General features: G+C 42.6%; 1 protein-coding gene across 3 annotated transcripts in view; it reads left to right on the forward strand.

Annotated features, from left to right (window-relative positions):
- LOC106578757 (zinc finger MIZ domain-containing protein 1) overlaps positions 1-13,956 on the forward strand; it is a 389,252-nt gene extending 375,296 nt beyond the window's left edge. For all 3 annotated transcript variants that reach the window (XM_045702291.1, XM_045702290.1, XM_045702292.1), the window contains 2 exons: positions 1,471-1,716; positions 11,158-13,956. In XM_045702291.1, the coding sequence (XP_045558247.1) occupies positions 1,471-1,716; positions 11,158-11,265 (354 nt within the window). In that variant the 3' untranslated portion in view covers positions 11,266-13,956. The remainder of the gene's footprint in view (positions 1-1,470; positions 1,717-11,157) is intronic.
- The last annotated feature ends 1,045 nt before the right edge of the window (positions 13,957-15,001 follow it).

Consider the following 15,001-nt stretch of genomic DNA (forward strand, 5'->3'; position numbering starts at 1 on the left):
GCCACACAAAAGTAACGATTTAATTCATGCCTTACCTTTTAAGGACTTCTTCTGTTGGCACGCCAATATGTCCCATAAACATCACAAATGGTCCTTTTGTTCGATTAATTCTCTCCAAAATGTCAATTTTTTTTGCCGCGTTTGATTCAGAAAACACCGGTTCCAACTCGCCCAGCATGACTACAAAATATCTAATAAGTTACCTGTAAACGCTGTCCAAACATTTGAAACAACTTTCCTAATACAACTTTAGGTATTTTTTAACGTCAATAATAGATAAAATTTAAGACGGGATAAACTGTATTCAATACCGGATAAAAACAACATGAAGCGCGTGACCTGAAGCGCGCATCAAAACATTAGAGTGCACTAGGCTGGACCCTCGTTCTGAACTGCCGTACTTCTTAATTTCTCTAAAGAAAAATATCAACCAATTTCTAAAGACTGTTGACATCCAGTGGAAGCGATAGGAACTGCTAGCAAGTGCCTTATGAATCTAGACACACATAGAAAACACATTGAAAACACTGACATCTCAACAACAACAAATTCCTGGATGGTTTGTCCGTGGGGTTTCGCCTGCCAAATGAGTTATGTTATACTCACAGACTCACAGTTTTAAAAACTTTAGAGTGTTTTCTATCCAAATCTACCTATTATATGCATATCCTAGCTTCTGGGCCTGAGTAGCAGGCAGTTTACTTTGGGCACGTTTTTCATCCGGACGTCAAAATACTGCCCCCTAGCCCAAAGAAGTTAAGGGCTTGTAACTAAGCATTTCACTAAGGTCTACCTTTGTATTCGGCACATGTGACAAATAAAATTTGATTTGGATTTATACATTGGCGATCTTACTGTAAGAGTCACTCAGTGCACAGGTTATATGCAAGCAACTGCAGTAAGCTTTAGCACTGTAGACATGGAAGTGATTTCCTATTAGCTTCAACCTTGTTCTAATTTACATGACCCAATGTACAGAACTTAACTCACACTAATAATCTCAATGCTTCTCTTTCTCTTTTTCTCTCTCCTTTTCTCTTTCTCTATCTCCTTTTCTCTCTCTCTCTCTCTCCTTTTCTCTCTCTCTCTCTCTCTCTATCTCTCTCTCTCCTTTTCTCTCTCTCTCTCTACTCTCTCTCCTTTTCTCTCTCTCTCTACTCTCTCTCTTTTTCTCTCTCTCTCTCTCTACTCTCTCTCTGTCTGTCTCTCTCTCTCTCTGTCTCTCTCTCTTTCTCTCTCTCTCTCTCCTACTCTGTCTCTCTCTCTCCTACTCTCTCTCTCTCCTATTCGCTCTCTCTCCTACTCTCGCTCTCTCTCCTATTCTCTCTCTCCTACTCTCTCTCTCTCCTACTCTCTCTCTCTCTCGTACTCTCGCTCTCTCTCCTACTCTCTCTCTCTCCTACTCTCCCTCTCTCTCCCACTCTCTCTCTCCTACTCTCTCTTTCGCTCTCTCTCTTCCTCCTTTCTCAGATACCTCATCCTGCCAACACTGACCAGTCCCACAACTTGTTACAGCAGAGCTTACACGCCCCATCTCACCCCGGCAGCCAATCGGGACAGCCATTGCATCACAGTGGGCCTCCTCAGCCGTCACGACAACAGGCTCCGAACCCACAGCAACAACAGCCCGGCCCTAACAATCATCCTCAGCAGCACGGCGACCCCTTAGAGGGACTGGGTGGAGGGCTCCCAGATATGCCCGAACCTTCCTTGGATGTAAGTTAGACACACATGGGTTACGTCCCAAATGGCAACCTATTCCCTATATAGTGCACTACTTATTTAGAAAATAGGGTGCCATTTGAAACGTATATATTAGTGATGGGTTATGGGTTAACCGTGGGTTATGAGTCGGGTTGTCCCACGGTGTCTGCGGTTATATCCACGTGGTGGGTGGTCATGAAATATTGCATGGCTGAAGGTTGAATAAAGAGAAATCAATGGATTAAAAATCCATAATTGAATAAATTTTGTGCGATTTATAGGCTACATAGAGTTTTTTAAATATTTTTTATCATCTGCTGTTATTATGTAAGCCTAAGCTTTAGGGCCTAACGCCTCGATCACACCTACAACATCGCGGCACAAAACGGTACGCAGTATCATCTGGATATGTGTTCAACAAAAGTTCAACATTCACCTTCTGCTAACATTTCTGTCAAACCGTCTACGCAGACAATGTGATGCTTACGTTCGATAAATCCAATGTATGCACCACACAGAAGAAACTGCCTCAGCAACGCTGCAAGGCAAACGCAGCGTTTCACTGGAAATTAATGTACTTTTGGTGTACCAAACTGAAATGACGCTGTCGGTGTGATTGAAGCATAACTGTATGCGCGCCAAATACACAAAAAAAATAGTTACTGTCGGATCCACTGAGGTAAAAAGGACTGTCGGAGTTTAATTCAATAAGAGACAAGCTGTGAAATGGAGAGTTGAAAATAAAGAGAAGGGAGGGACAGAGCAGTAGTCTAATGTTTGGGAAAGAGGGCCAGAACAGTAGTCTAATGTTTGGGAAAGAGGGCCAGAACAGTAGTCTAATGTTTGGGAAAGATGTTATGAGAAGGGAGGGCCAGAGCAGTAGTCTAATGTTTGGGAAAGAGGGCCAGAGCAGTAGTCTAATGTTTGGGAAAGAGGGCCAGAACAGTAGTCCAACGTTTGGGAAAGATTTTATGAGAAAGGAGGGACAGAGCAGTAGTCTAATGTTTGGGAAAGAGGGCCAGAACAGTAGTCTAATCTTTGGGAAAGAGGGCCAGAACAGTAGTCTAATGTTTGGGAAAGATGTTATGAGAAGGGAGGGCCAGAGCAGTAGTCTAATGTTTGGGAAAGAAGGCCAGAGCAGTAGTCTAATGTTTGGGAAAGATGTTATGAGAAGGGAGGGCCAGAGCAGTAGTCTAATGTTTGGGAAAGAAGGCCAGAACAGTAGTCTAATGTTTGGGAAAGATGTTATATGTGATGATTGCAAGGCGTTATACAAATTCAACAGTCACAAGACGGGAACTTCAAATATGGTATGTTAAGGGAACTGTACTGTCCAGATGGGTTAAATGGAAACTGAAATCTGGACACTGACTGTAGGTCTATAACCTCTCACAGTTGAATATTAACTCCTGCAGAATTAAGCATTTCTTGCAGTAAAACAATACACCAAATATACATTTTGACTCGGGAACAGGAGTGGAGAAATATGATTGATTTATTTCAGCATCTTGAGAAAATGAATGTGCGGTTAAAGACCATGTGTAAAGATGCTATCATCATCAGCATCATTAAGGGTAATAGTATTTCTACCACAGTTAGGGACCATCTGTAAAGGTGCTATCATCATCAGCGTCATAAAAGCTGATAGTATTTCTACCACAGTTAGGGACCGTCTGTAAAGGTGCTATCATCATCAGCGTCATAAAAGCTGATAGTATTTCTACCACAGTTAGGGACCGTCTGTAAAGGTGCTATCATCATCAGCATCATTAAGCGTAATAGTATTTCTACCACAGTTAGGGACCGTCTGTAAAGGTGCTGTCATCATCAGCATCATAAAAGCTTATAGTATTTCTACCACAGTTAGAAACCGTCTGTAAAGGTGCTATCCTCATCAGCATCATAAAAGCTGATAGTATTTCAACCACATAAAATATGCATCCAACCCGAAGTGAAATCTTATCAGAACATGTTGGGTCATTTTCCACAGCTTTAATTCCCTTAAAAACAGTCAAACTGATTTGCATGAAAAATATTTCCATTAAAAAAATGTAAAATAATGTGGAGTTCCTAAGCGTCTTTGCTGCGTGAGAGAAGCAGAGGTGAAAGAAAACTTTACCGATGTCAATTAGATGTTTGACATTGTTCTGGTGAGCATTGGTTTATTTAGTCTTCTAGGGCAACATAAACTCAGCAAAAAAACAAACGTCCTCTCACTGTCAACTGCGTTTATTTTCAGCAAACTTTAACATGTGTAAATATTTGTATGAACATAACAAGATTCAACAACTGAGACATAAACTGAACAAGTTCCACAGACATGTGACTAACAGAAATGGAATAACGTGTCCCTGAACAAAGGGGGGGTCAAAATCAAAAGTAACAGTCAGTATCTGGAGTGGCCACCAGCTACATTAAGTACTGCAGTGCATCTCCTCCTCATGAACTGCACCAGATTTGCCAGTTCTTGCTGTGAGATGTTACCCCACTCTTCCACCAAGGCACCTGCATGTTCCCGGACATTTCTGGGGGGAATGGCCCTAGCCCTCACCCTCCGATCCAACAGGTCCCAGACGTGCTCAATTGGATTGAGATCTGGGCTCTTCGCTGGCCAAGGCAGAACACTGACATTCCTGTCTTGCAGGAAATCACGCACAGAACGAGCAATATGGCTGGTGGCATTGTCATGCTGGAGGGTCATGTCAGGATGAGCCTGCAGGAAGGGTACCACATGAGGGAGGAGGATGTCTTCCCTGTAACGCACAGCATTGCGATTGCCTGCAATGACGACAAGCTCAGTCCGATGATGCTGTGACACACCGCCCCAGACCATGACGGACCCTCCACCTCCAAATTGATCCCGCTCCAAAGTACAGGCCTCGGTGTAACGCTCATTCCTTCGACGATAAATGCGAATCCGACCATCACCCCTGGTGAGACAAAACCGTGACTCATCATTGAAGAACACTTTTTGCCAGTCCTGTCTGGTCCAGCGACAGTGGGTTTGTGCCCATAGGCGACGTTGTTACTGGTGATGTCTGGTGAGGACCTGCCTTACAACAGGCCTACAAGCCCTCAGTCCAGCCTCTCTCAGCATATTGCGGACAGTCTGAGCACTGATGGAGGGATTGTGCGTTCCTGGCTTAACTTGGGCAGTTGTTGTTGCCATCCTGTACCTGTCCCGCAGGTGTGGTGTTCGGATGTACCGATCCTGTGCAGGTGTTGTTACACGTGGTCTGCCACTGCGAGGATGATCAGCTGTTCTTCCTGTCTCCCTATAGCGCTGTCTTAGGCGTCTCACAGTATGGACATTGCAATTTATTGCCCTGGCCACATCTGCAGTCCTCATGCCTCCTTGCAGCATGCCTAAGGCACGTTCACGCAGATGATCAGGGACCCTGGGCATCTTTCTTTTTGTGTTTTTCAGAGTCAGTAGAAAGGCCTCTTTAGTGTCCTAAGTTTTCATAACTGTGACCTTAATTGCCTACCATCTGTAAGCTGTTAGTGTCTTTACGACCGTTCCACAGGTGCATGTTCATTAATTGTTGATGGTTCATTGAACAAGCATGGGAAACAGTGTTTAACCTCTATGGGACCCTTCCCGTTCTCATCCCGTTAACGGGATTGATTTTGACAACAGCTAGTGGAAAATCAGAGCGCCAAATTTAAAACAGCTAAAATCTCATAATTCCATTTTCTCAAACAATCAACTATTTTACACCATTTTAACCACATTGTCCGATTTCAAAAAGGCTGTACGGCGAAAGCATAAAATTAGATTATGTTAGGACATAAACTTCACAAGAAACACCACACAGCCATTTTCCAAGCAACTAGATGCATCACAAAAACCCAAAACACAGCTAAATGAAGCACTAACCTTTGACGATCTTCATAAGATGACACTCATAGGACATTATGTTACACAATACATGTATGTTTTGCTCGATAAAGTTCATATTTATATCCAAAAACAGCATTTGACATTGGCGCGTAATGTTGAGAAATGTTTTCCCTCCAAACCTGTCGGTGAATGAGCACAATGACCACACATAGTACGTAAATTCTCATCGTAAACATTGATCAATATAGAAGTGTTATACACAGAATTATAGATACACTTCTCCTAAATGTAATCGCTTTGTCAGATTTCAAAAAAGGTTCACGGCGAAAGCACAAGTTGCAATAATCTGAGTACAGCCCAGATGACACTAACAACTAGCAAACAGAAACCCGCCATCTTGGAGTCAATAAAACTAAGAAATTACATTATAAATATTCACTTATCTTTGATTATCTTCATCAGAAGACACTCCCAGGAATCCCAGCTCCACAATAAATGTTCGATAAAGTTCATATTTATTTCCAAATAATCCATTTTGTTCGCGCGTTAGGTTCACTATCCAAATCCACTACGCGCGTGCTTACTTAGTCCAGACGAAAAGTCAAAAAAGTTATACTACAGTTTGTAGAAGCATGTCAAACGATGTATAGAATCAATCTTTAGGCTGTTTTTATCATATACCTTGAATAAAATACCAACCGGACCTATCCGTTCTCTTTAGGAGTGAACTCAGCTCGCTCCCAAGTCATTGCGCGTGACTTGAGCCCATGCCTTATAATGGGACACCAGTTTACCACAGCTGGTATTCCCTTCAAATTCACCATAGAATCTTCAAACACCGTTCTAAAGACTGCTGACATCTAGTGGAAGCTTTAGGAAGTGCAAAATGAAACTTAAGTCACTGTATACAGTCAAGGCATTCACTTGCAAGGACTACATGCACCAGACTTCCCACTTCCTGCTTGACTTTTTCTCAGGTTTTTGCCTGAAATATGAGTTCTGTTATACTCACAGACACCATTCAAACAGTTTTAGAAACTTCCGAGTGTTGTCTATCCAAATCTACTAATAATATGCATATTATAGTTTGTGGGACAGAGTAGTAACCTGTTTAAATTGGGTATGTTTTTCATCTGGCCGTGAAAATACTGCCCCCTAGCCCTAAGAGGTTTTAAACCCTTTACAATGAAGTTCTGTGAAGTTATTTGGATTTTTACGAATTATCTTTGAAAGACAGGGTCCTGAAAAGGGGACGTTTCTTTTTTTGCTGAGTTTATAATGACAGAAGAGAAGCTGCATGTATCTAACTATAGACAAGTTGACAAAAAATAGCCCACCAAAATGTTCGGCCTATCTAAATCTGAGGCCTGCATCTCCTGTCAAAAATGTTTTACGGACTGTACAGCGCATTTTCTATATTTGATTTTCGCATGTAGTCGGGTGGTTGCGAATGGGTTATTAGCAATTATGGGTGGGTGTAGGTATTGCGGGTGGGTGTGGGTAAACAAACAGCTCACCAGTCCATCACTAGTATACATGTTTTTTGTGTTGTTGTTTTTTTTTACATTGTTTATTGGAATTTTATATATTTCAAAGTGGACTAGTATAGATCCTAAATTTGTGATGAGATACATTGGAATGGAATGTGCAGATGTTTTTTTTGTGACGCTTTTTCATTCACCGTTTCCATGTCAACATTAGATCAACCTTCTCATACAGATCTTTACTAAGCGGCATGTTCTTTTCTCTTCTCCCCTCTCTCTGTATCAAATCAAATCAAATGTATTTATATAGCCCTTCTTACATCAGCTGATATCACAAAGTGCTGTACAGAAACCCAGCATAAAACCCCAAACAGCAAGCAATGCAGGTGTAGAAGCACGGTGGCTAGGAAAAACTCCCTAGAAAGGCCAAAACCTAGGAAGAAACCTAGAGAGGAACCAGGCTATGAGGGGTGGCCAGTCCTCTTCTGGCTGTGCCGGGTGGAGATTATAACAGCACATGGCCTAGATGTTCAAATGTTCATAAATGACCAGCATTGTCAAATAATAATAATCATAGTAGTTGTCGAGGGTGCAACAAGTCAGTAACACGAGTAAGTGTCAGTTGGCTTTTTCATAGCCGATCTTTGAGAGTATCTCTACCACTCCTGCTGTCTCTAGAGAGTTGAAAACAGCAGGTCTGGGACAGGTAGCACGTCCGGTGAACAGGTCAGGGTTCCATAGCTGCAGGCAGAACAGTTGGAACTGGAGCAGCAGCACGGCCAGGTGAACTGGGGACAGCAAGGAGTCATCAAGCCAGGTAGTCCTGAGGCATGGTTCTAGGGCTCAGGTCCTCTGAGAGAGAGAGAGAAAGAAAGAAAGAAAGAAAGAAAGAAAGAAAGAAAGAAAGAAAGAAAGAAAGAAAGAAAGAAAGAAAGAAAGAAAGAAAGAAAGAAAGAAAGAAAGAAAGAGAAAGAGAGAATTAGAGAGAGCATATTTAAATTCACACAGGACACCGGAAAAGACAAGAGAAATACTCCAGATGTGACAGACTGACCCTAGCCCCCCGACACATAAACTACTGCAGCATAAATACTGGAGGCTGAGACAGGAGGGGTCAGGAGACACTGTGGCCCCATCCGATGAAACCTCCGGACAGGGCCAAACAGGTAGGATATAACCCCACCCACTTTGCCAAAGCACAGCCTCCACACCACTGGAGGGATATCTCCAACCACCAACATACCATCCCGGGACAAGGCCGAGTATAGCCCACAAAGATCTCCGCCACAGCACAGCCCAAGGGGAGGCGCCAACCCAGACAGGAAGACCACGTCAGTGACTCAACCCACTCAAGTGACACACCCCTCCCAAGGACGGCATGGAAGAACACCAGTAAGCCAGTGACTCAGCCCCCGTAATAGGGGTAGAGGCAGAGAATCCCAGTGGAAAGAGGGGAAATAGGCCAGGCAGAGACAGCAAGGGCGGTTCGTTGCTCCAGCCTTTCCGTTCACCTTCACACCCCTGGGCCAGACTACGCTTAATCATAGGACCTACTGAAGAGATAAGGTTGAGACTGAGTCTGCGTCTCTCACATGGGTAGGCAGATTATTACATAAAAATGGAGCTCTATAGGAGAAAGCCCTGCCTCCAGCTGTTTGCTTAGAAATTCTAGGAACAATTAGGAGGCCCGCGTCTTGTGACCGTAGCGTACGTGTAGGTATGTACGGCAGGACCAAATCGGAAAGATAGGTAGGAGCAAGCCCATGTAATGCTTTGTAGGTTAGCAGTAAAACCTTGAAATCAGCCCTTGCCTTAACAGGAAGCCAGTGTAGGGAGGCTAGCACTGGAGTAATATGATCAAATTTTTTGGTTCTAGTCAGGATTCTAGCAGCCGTATTTAGCACTAACTGAAGTTTATTTAGTGCTTTATCCGGGTAGCCGGAAAGTAGAGCATTGCAGTAGTCCAACCTAGAAGGAACAAAGGCATGGATTAATTTTTCTGCATCATTTTTGGACAGAAGGTTTCTGATTTTTGCAATGTTACGTAGATGGAAAAAAGCTGTCCTTGAAACAGTCTTGATATGTTCTTCAAAAGAGAGATCAGGGTCCAGAGTAACGCCGAGGTTTCACAGTTTTATTTGAGACGACTGTACAACCATCCAGATTAATTGTCAGATTCAACAGAAGATCTCATTGTTTCTTGGGACCTAGAACAAGCATCTCTGTTTTGTCCGAGTTTAAGAGTAGAAAGTTTGCAGCCATCCACTTCCTTATGTCTGAGACACAGGCTTCTAGCGAGGGCAATTTTGGGGCTTCACCATGTTTCATTGAAATGTACAGCTGTGTGTCATCCGCATAGCAGTGAAATTTAACATTATGTTTTCGAATGACATCCCCAAGAGGTAAAATATATAGTGAAAACAATAGTGGTCCTAAAACGGAACCTTGAGGAACACCGAAATTTACAGTTGATTTGTCAGAGGACAAACCATTCACAGAGACAAACTGATATCTTTCCGACAGATAAGACCTAAACCAGGCCAGAACTTGTCCATGTAGACCAATTTGGGTTTCCAATCTCTCCAAAAGAATGTGGTGATCGATGGTATCAAAAGCAGCACTAAGATCTAGGAGCACGAGGACAGACGCAGAACCTCGGTCTGACGTCATTAAAAGGTCATTTACCACCTTCACAAGTGCAGTCTCAGTGCTATGATGGGGTCTAAAACCAGACTGAAGCGTTTCGTGTACATTGTTTGTCTTCAGGAAGGCAGTGAGTTGCAACAGCTTTTTCTAAAATTTTTGAGAGGAATGGAAGATTCGATATAGGCCGATAGTTTTTTATCATTTCTGGGTCAAGATTTGGCTTTTTCAAGAGAGGCTTTATTACTGCCACTTTTAGTGAGTTTGGTACACATCCGGTGGATAGAGAGCCGTTTATTATGTTCAACATAGGAGGGCCAAGCACAGAAAGCAGCTCTTTCAGTAGTTTAGTTGGAATAGGGTCCAGTATGCAGCTTGAAGGTTTAGAGGCCATGATTATTTTCATCATTGTGTCAAGAGATATAGTACTTAAACACTTTAGTGTCTCCCTTGATCCTAGGTCCTGGCAGGGTTGTGCAGACTCAGGACAACAGAGCTTTGGAGGAATACGCAGATTTAAAGAGGAGTCCGTAATTTGCTTTCTAATGATCATGATCTTTTCCTCAAAGAAGTTAATGAATTCATCACTGCTGAAGTGAGAGCCATCCTCTCCTGGGGAATGCTGCTTTTTAGTTAACTTTGCGACAGTATCAAAAATACATTTCGGATTGTTCTTATTTTCCTCAATTAAGTTGGAAAAATAGGATGATCGAGCAGCAGTGAGGGCTCTTCGATACTGCACGGTACTGTCTTTCCAAGCTAGTCGGAAGACTTCCAGTTTGGTGTGGCGCCATTTCCATTCCAATTTTCTGGAAGCTTGCTTCAGAGCTCGTGTATTTTCTGTATACCAGGGAGCTAGTTTCTTATGACAAATGTTTTTAGTTTTTAGGGGTGCAACTGCATCTAGGGTATTGCGCAAGGTTAAATTGAGTTCCTCGGTTAGGTGGTTAACTGATTTTTGTCCTCTGACGTCCTTGGGTAGGCAGAGGGAGTCTGGAAGGGCATCAAGGAATCTTTGGGTTGTCTGAGAATTTATAGCACGACTTTTAATGCTTCTTGGTTGGAGTCTGAGCAGATTATTTGTTGCGATTGCGAACGTAATAAAATGGTGGTCCGACAGTCCAGGATTATGAGGAAAAACATTAAGATCCACAACATTTATTCCATGGGACAAAACTAGGTCCAGAGTATGACTGTGGCAGTGAGTAGGTCCAGAGACATGTTGGACAAAACCCACTGAGTCGATGATGGCTCCGAAAGCCTTTTGGAGTGGGTCTGTGGACTTTTCCATGTGAATATTAAAGTCACCAAAAATTAGAATATTATCTGCGATGACTACAAGGTCCGATAGGAATTCAGGGAACTCAGTGAAGAACGCTGCATATGGCCCAGGAGGCCTGTAAACAGTAGCTATAAAAAGTGTATCTCCTTCCAGAGCTGGCTAACCCAGATGACTTGTTCTCTTCTCCCCTCTCTCTGTAGCTCCTTCCAGAGCTGGCTAACCCAGATGACTTGTTGTCTTACCTGGATCCTCCAGACCTCCCGAGCAGTAGCAATGATGACCTTCTCTCGCTCTTCGAAAACAACTGACTCTGATTCTAGATCAGTTCATAAAAACAAACACGTATAGGACTGCCTGGAGTTGGACCTATAACCTCTGACCTGAGACCTGCTCCAGTACTTGACAAACACAAAGATGCACTCCCTTTCTCCTCTTCCTCTTGTACAGTTTGCATTGATTCTCCAGCAGACTGATTGACTGACAGACTGACTGACTGGCTGACAGACTGACTGAACAATGTTTTAAAACTCAAAAAGACATAGCAGGACAGGGTAGGGCAGTGAGTGATGTCTGCCTCCCTGCTTGTCTGCCTCCCGCTGCAGCACCCCCCATGTGACCATCGATGATACCAGCTATCTGATTTTCAGTTCATTTTGTATGCCACCAGTGTCTGTGTGCACATTTAGGAAAGTGTTGATGCGTTTTTTTTAATTCATATTTTGTTTCCTTTTAAAGAAAAAAAAGAAGGAATTCATTAAATATATAAGGGAGAAAGAAAAACATTGAAAAACAAAATGTCCTGCACTATCTGGCCAGTGTGTGTAATATCCACGTTATTATTTCACCTTATAAGGTCGTCTCAGCTTCCTGTTGTCCCAAACGTTGTCACAGTTACTGTTCCCGGGACTGGTTACTACAGTATCACTGTTTGTCTGTCTGTCTGTCTGCCACTGCACATCATGTGAAAGCACAAGATATAACAACACACACATCTCAAAGGGAACAAAACACATTTTAAAGTGAGATAGCTTTTTCTAACACTATTACCAAAACGTTTCTGAGAAATTTGAGATTTTTTGGAATGTTCAACAGCTCCCACTTAGTTTCAACAACAACAAAACAAAAAAACATTTTGTTAAATGTTTTTTTAACATTTAGGGGAAGAAATCTTCAATCCTTTTTTTGAAAAGAAAAGAGCGATGGAGGAAACCAAGTGGAGGGAGAAGGCGGAGCCGCGGGGGGGTTGGAAACTGGCAATCATCCTCTTCTAAGAGAGAGAGTCTACCCTACAACATAGACATTTAGAATCTCTGATTGTTACTATATCTAGTTTCTATATTATCCTGGACAGAGTAGAGTCACCAATTGATTGATTAATTGATAGAGTCATCAATGGTAAAGGAAAGTAGACGTGGGAGAATGATGTGTGTTACCAGGGTTTGGTTCAGTTTGAATTGAAGGCAGTCAATTCAGGAAGTTAACTAAAATTTGAATTAAATAATTAAAACAGGGCATCTATTTTCAATGACTTCTCAATAAGCTGAAAAAGGAGAAGCTATTTAACTATGTGAACATATCACTTCCTGAATTGATTGACTTCAATTTGAATTGTCCCCAACCCTGTGGGTTACTATTTGAGTATCCTGTCAGGCCGATATCAAGCTAGTTAGATCTCCTATCTTAACTGTCTTTCTTCTCTGCGTGCACCGCCTGGTGTTGCTCCTCTTATCATTCTATCTTCTCTGCGTGCACCGCCTGGTGTTGCTCCTCTTATCGTTCTCTCTTCTCTTCTCTGCATGCACCGCCTGGTGTTGCTCCTCTTATCATTCTCTCTTACCTTCATGCATCGCCTGGTGTTGCTCCTCTTATCATTCTCTCTTATCTTCTCTGCATGCACCACCTGGTGTTGCTCCTCTTATCATTCTCTCTTATCTTCTCTGCATGCACCACCTGGTATTTCTCCTCTTCCCATTTTACAGAGCTGCGTCTCTAGCTCTCCCTGTTGAATTCTGTTATTAGTAAACAAAGTGCTAGGTGCCAGGCCCTTGTCTGGGGGTGTTCTCCAAGTAGTAAAGATAGTGTGTGACTGAAATAGCACACTGTTCCCTGTATAGTGCACTACTTTTGAGGGTACTAAGGTACCATTGCTGACAAATGTATGGTGTGCTTTTTAAAGTTGCTGTTACCACCGCTTTCTGTCTTTCTGTGTGTCTTTTATTTAACAGTACTATTCGAAGGGATAGTGCTGTTATCCCAGTACACTGATATTATGGGTTGAAATTGGCTTTCGTTTTGTTTCTAGTAGCTTTTTTGTTGCTGGAAATTGTGACTTCATCAAACATTGTGAAAATGTTTATCATAACCAAAGAGGGATTGGGATGCAAGAGTGTGTGTGTGCGTGTGCGTGCGTGTGTGCGCGTGTGTGTGGGCGCGTGTGTGTGTGCGCGCGTGTGTGTGTGTGCGCGTGTGTGGGCGTGAGCGTGCGTGTGTGCGTGTGTGTGTGCTGGTAGTTAATCTTCATTTCAAAGATATGGAGGAAAACTAGCAGGGATCATCCGTCAGTCACCACTGTTGAAGTTGTCAGTCTGGGTTTTAACGAACGCAGTACTGGAGCTGAAAGTATGCCACATTTGTTTTCAAGTTCACTTTATGACAAGAGTGCTGTTGAGTATGCAAATGTATTATTTTTGAAGAAAATATTGTAAATATAATTTGTGAATATTTTTGTATCATCTTGATAATTCTTTGTCCTTTTACATAATTAGTCAAAGTCCAACTGATCTCATCCTCCCAAAACAAACCCAACACTGACTGTGGTTGAGTCTCAAATTACACCCTGTTCCCTATAGTGTTGCCATGATGCCAGTATCGCGATTCTACGATACCAGATTTTCCTTGGTAAAAAAAGTAAACACGAAGCAGACTCCACTGTGGTTCTTTAAAACCTACTTTTGTAAAATATTGTGTTACAGCTTGGAAAATAAACACATGTGACTGGGTAACAAGACTGTCTTTTCCATCATTAGGACTGTTTTCGTCAAGACATTGAGTCTCCATTCATGTTTTGTTTCCTTTGCTTCCTTACTTCCTAGTATCGCGACACTGGTATCATGACAAAACTACTATATACTGTAAACTGCAATACTTTTGACCAGGGACCATGGGGAAACTCATAGAACTCTGGTCAAAAGTATTGCACGACATAGGGAATACAGACTGTCTTCTCTCTCCTCTCATAGGTGAACCTATCCCCTCCAAATGTCTCATTGTTAGCTATATGCTGCCGATCTCTCTCTCTGTGTCTGTGGTGCATCCACTTTAACAGATATCTCTCTCTGTGGTCCATCCACTTTAACAGATCTCTCTCTGTGGTCCATCCACTTTAACAGATCTCTCTCTCTGTGGTGGTCCATCCACTTTAACAGATATCTCTCTGTGGTCAATCCACTTTAACAGATCTCTCTCTGTGGTCCATCCACTTTAACAGATATCTCTCTCTGTGGTCCATCCACTTTAACAGATATCTCTCTGTGGTCCATCCACTTTAACATAGCTCTCTCTCTGTGGTCCATCCACTTTAACAGATCTCTCTCTGTGGTGGTCCATCCACTTTAACAGATATCTCTCTCTGTGTGGTGGTCCATCCACTTTAACAGATATCTCTCTCTGTGTGGTGGTCCATCCACTTTAACAGATATCTCTCTCTGTGGTGGTCCATCCACTTTAACAGATCTCTCTCTGTGTGTGGTGGTCCATCCACTTTAACATATCTCTCTCTGTGTGTGGTGGTCCATCCACTTTAACAGATCTCTCTCTCTGTGTGGTGGTCCATCCACTTTAACAGATATCTCTCTCTGTGTGGTGGTCCATCCACTTTAACAGATATCTCTCTCTGTGTGGTGGTCCATCCACTTGAACAGATATCTCTCTCTGTGGTGGTCCATCCACTTGAACAGATATCTCTCTCTATGGTGGTCCATCCACTTTAACAGATATCTCTCTCTGTGGTCCATCCACTTTAACAGATCTCTCTCTGTGGTCCAT

This window comes from Salmo salar, chromosome ssa19 (assembly GCF_905237065.1).
Source record: "Salmo salar chromosome ssa19, Ssal_v3.1, whole genome shotgun sequence".
In the NCBI taxonomy this organism is placed as follows: domain Eukaryota; kingdom Metazoa; phylum Chordata; class Actinopteri; order Salmoniformes; family Salmonidae; genus Salmo; species Salmo salar.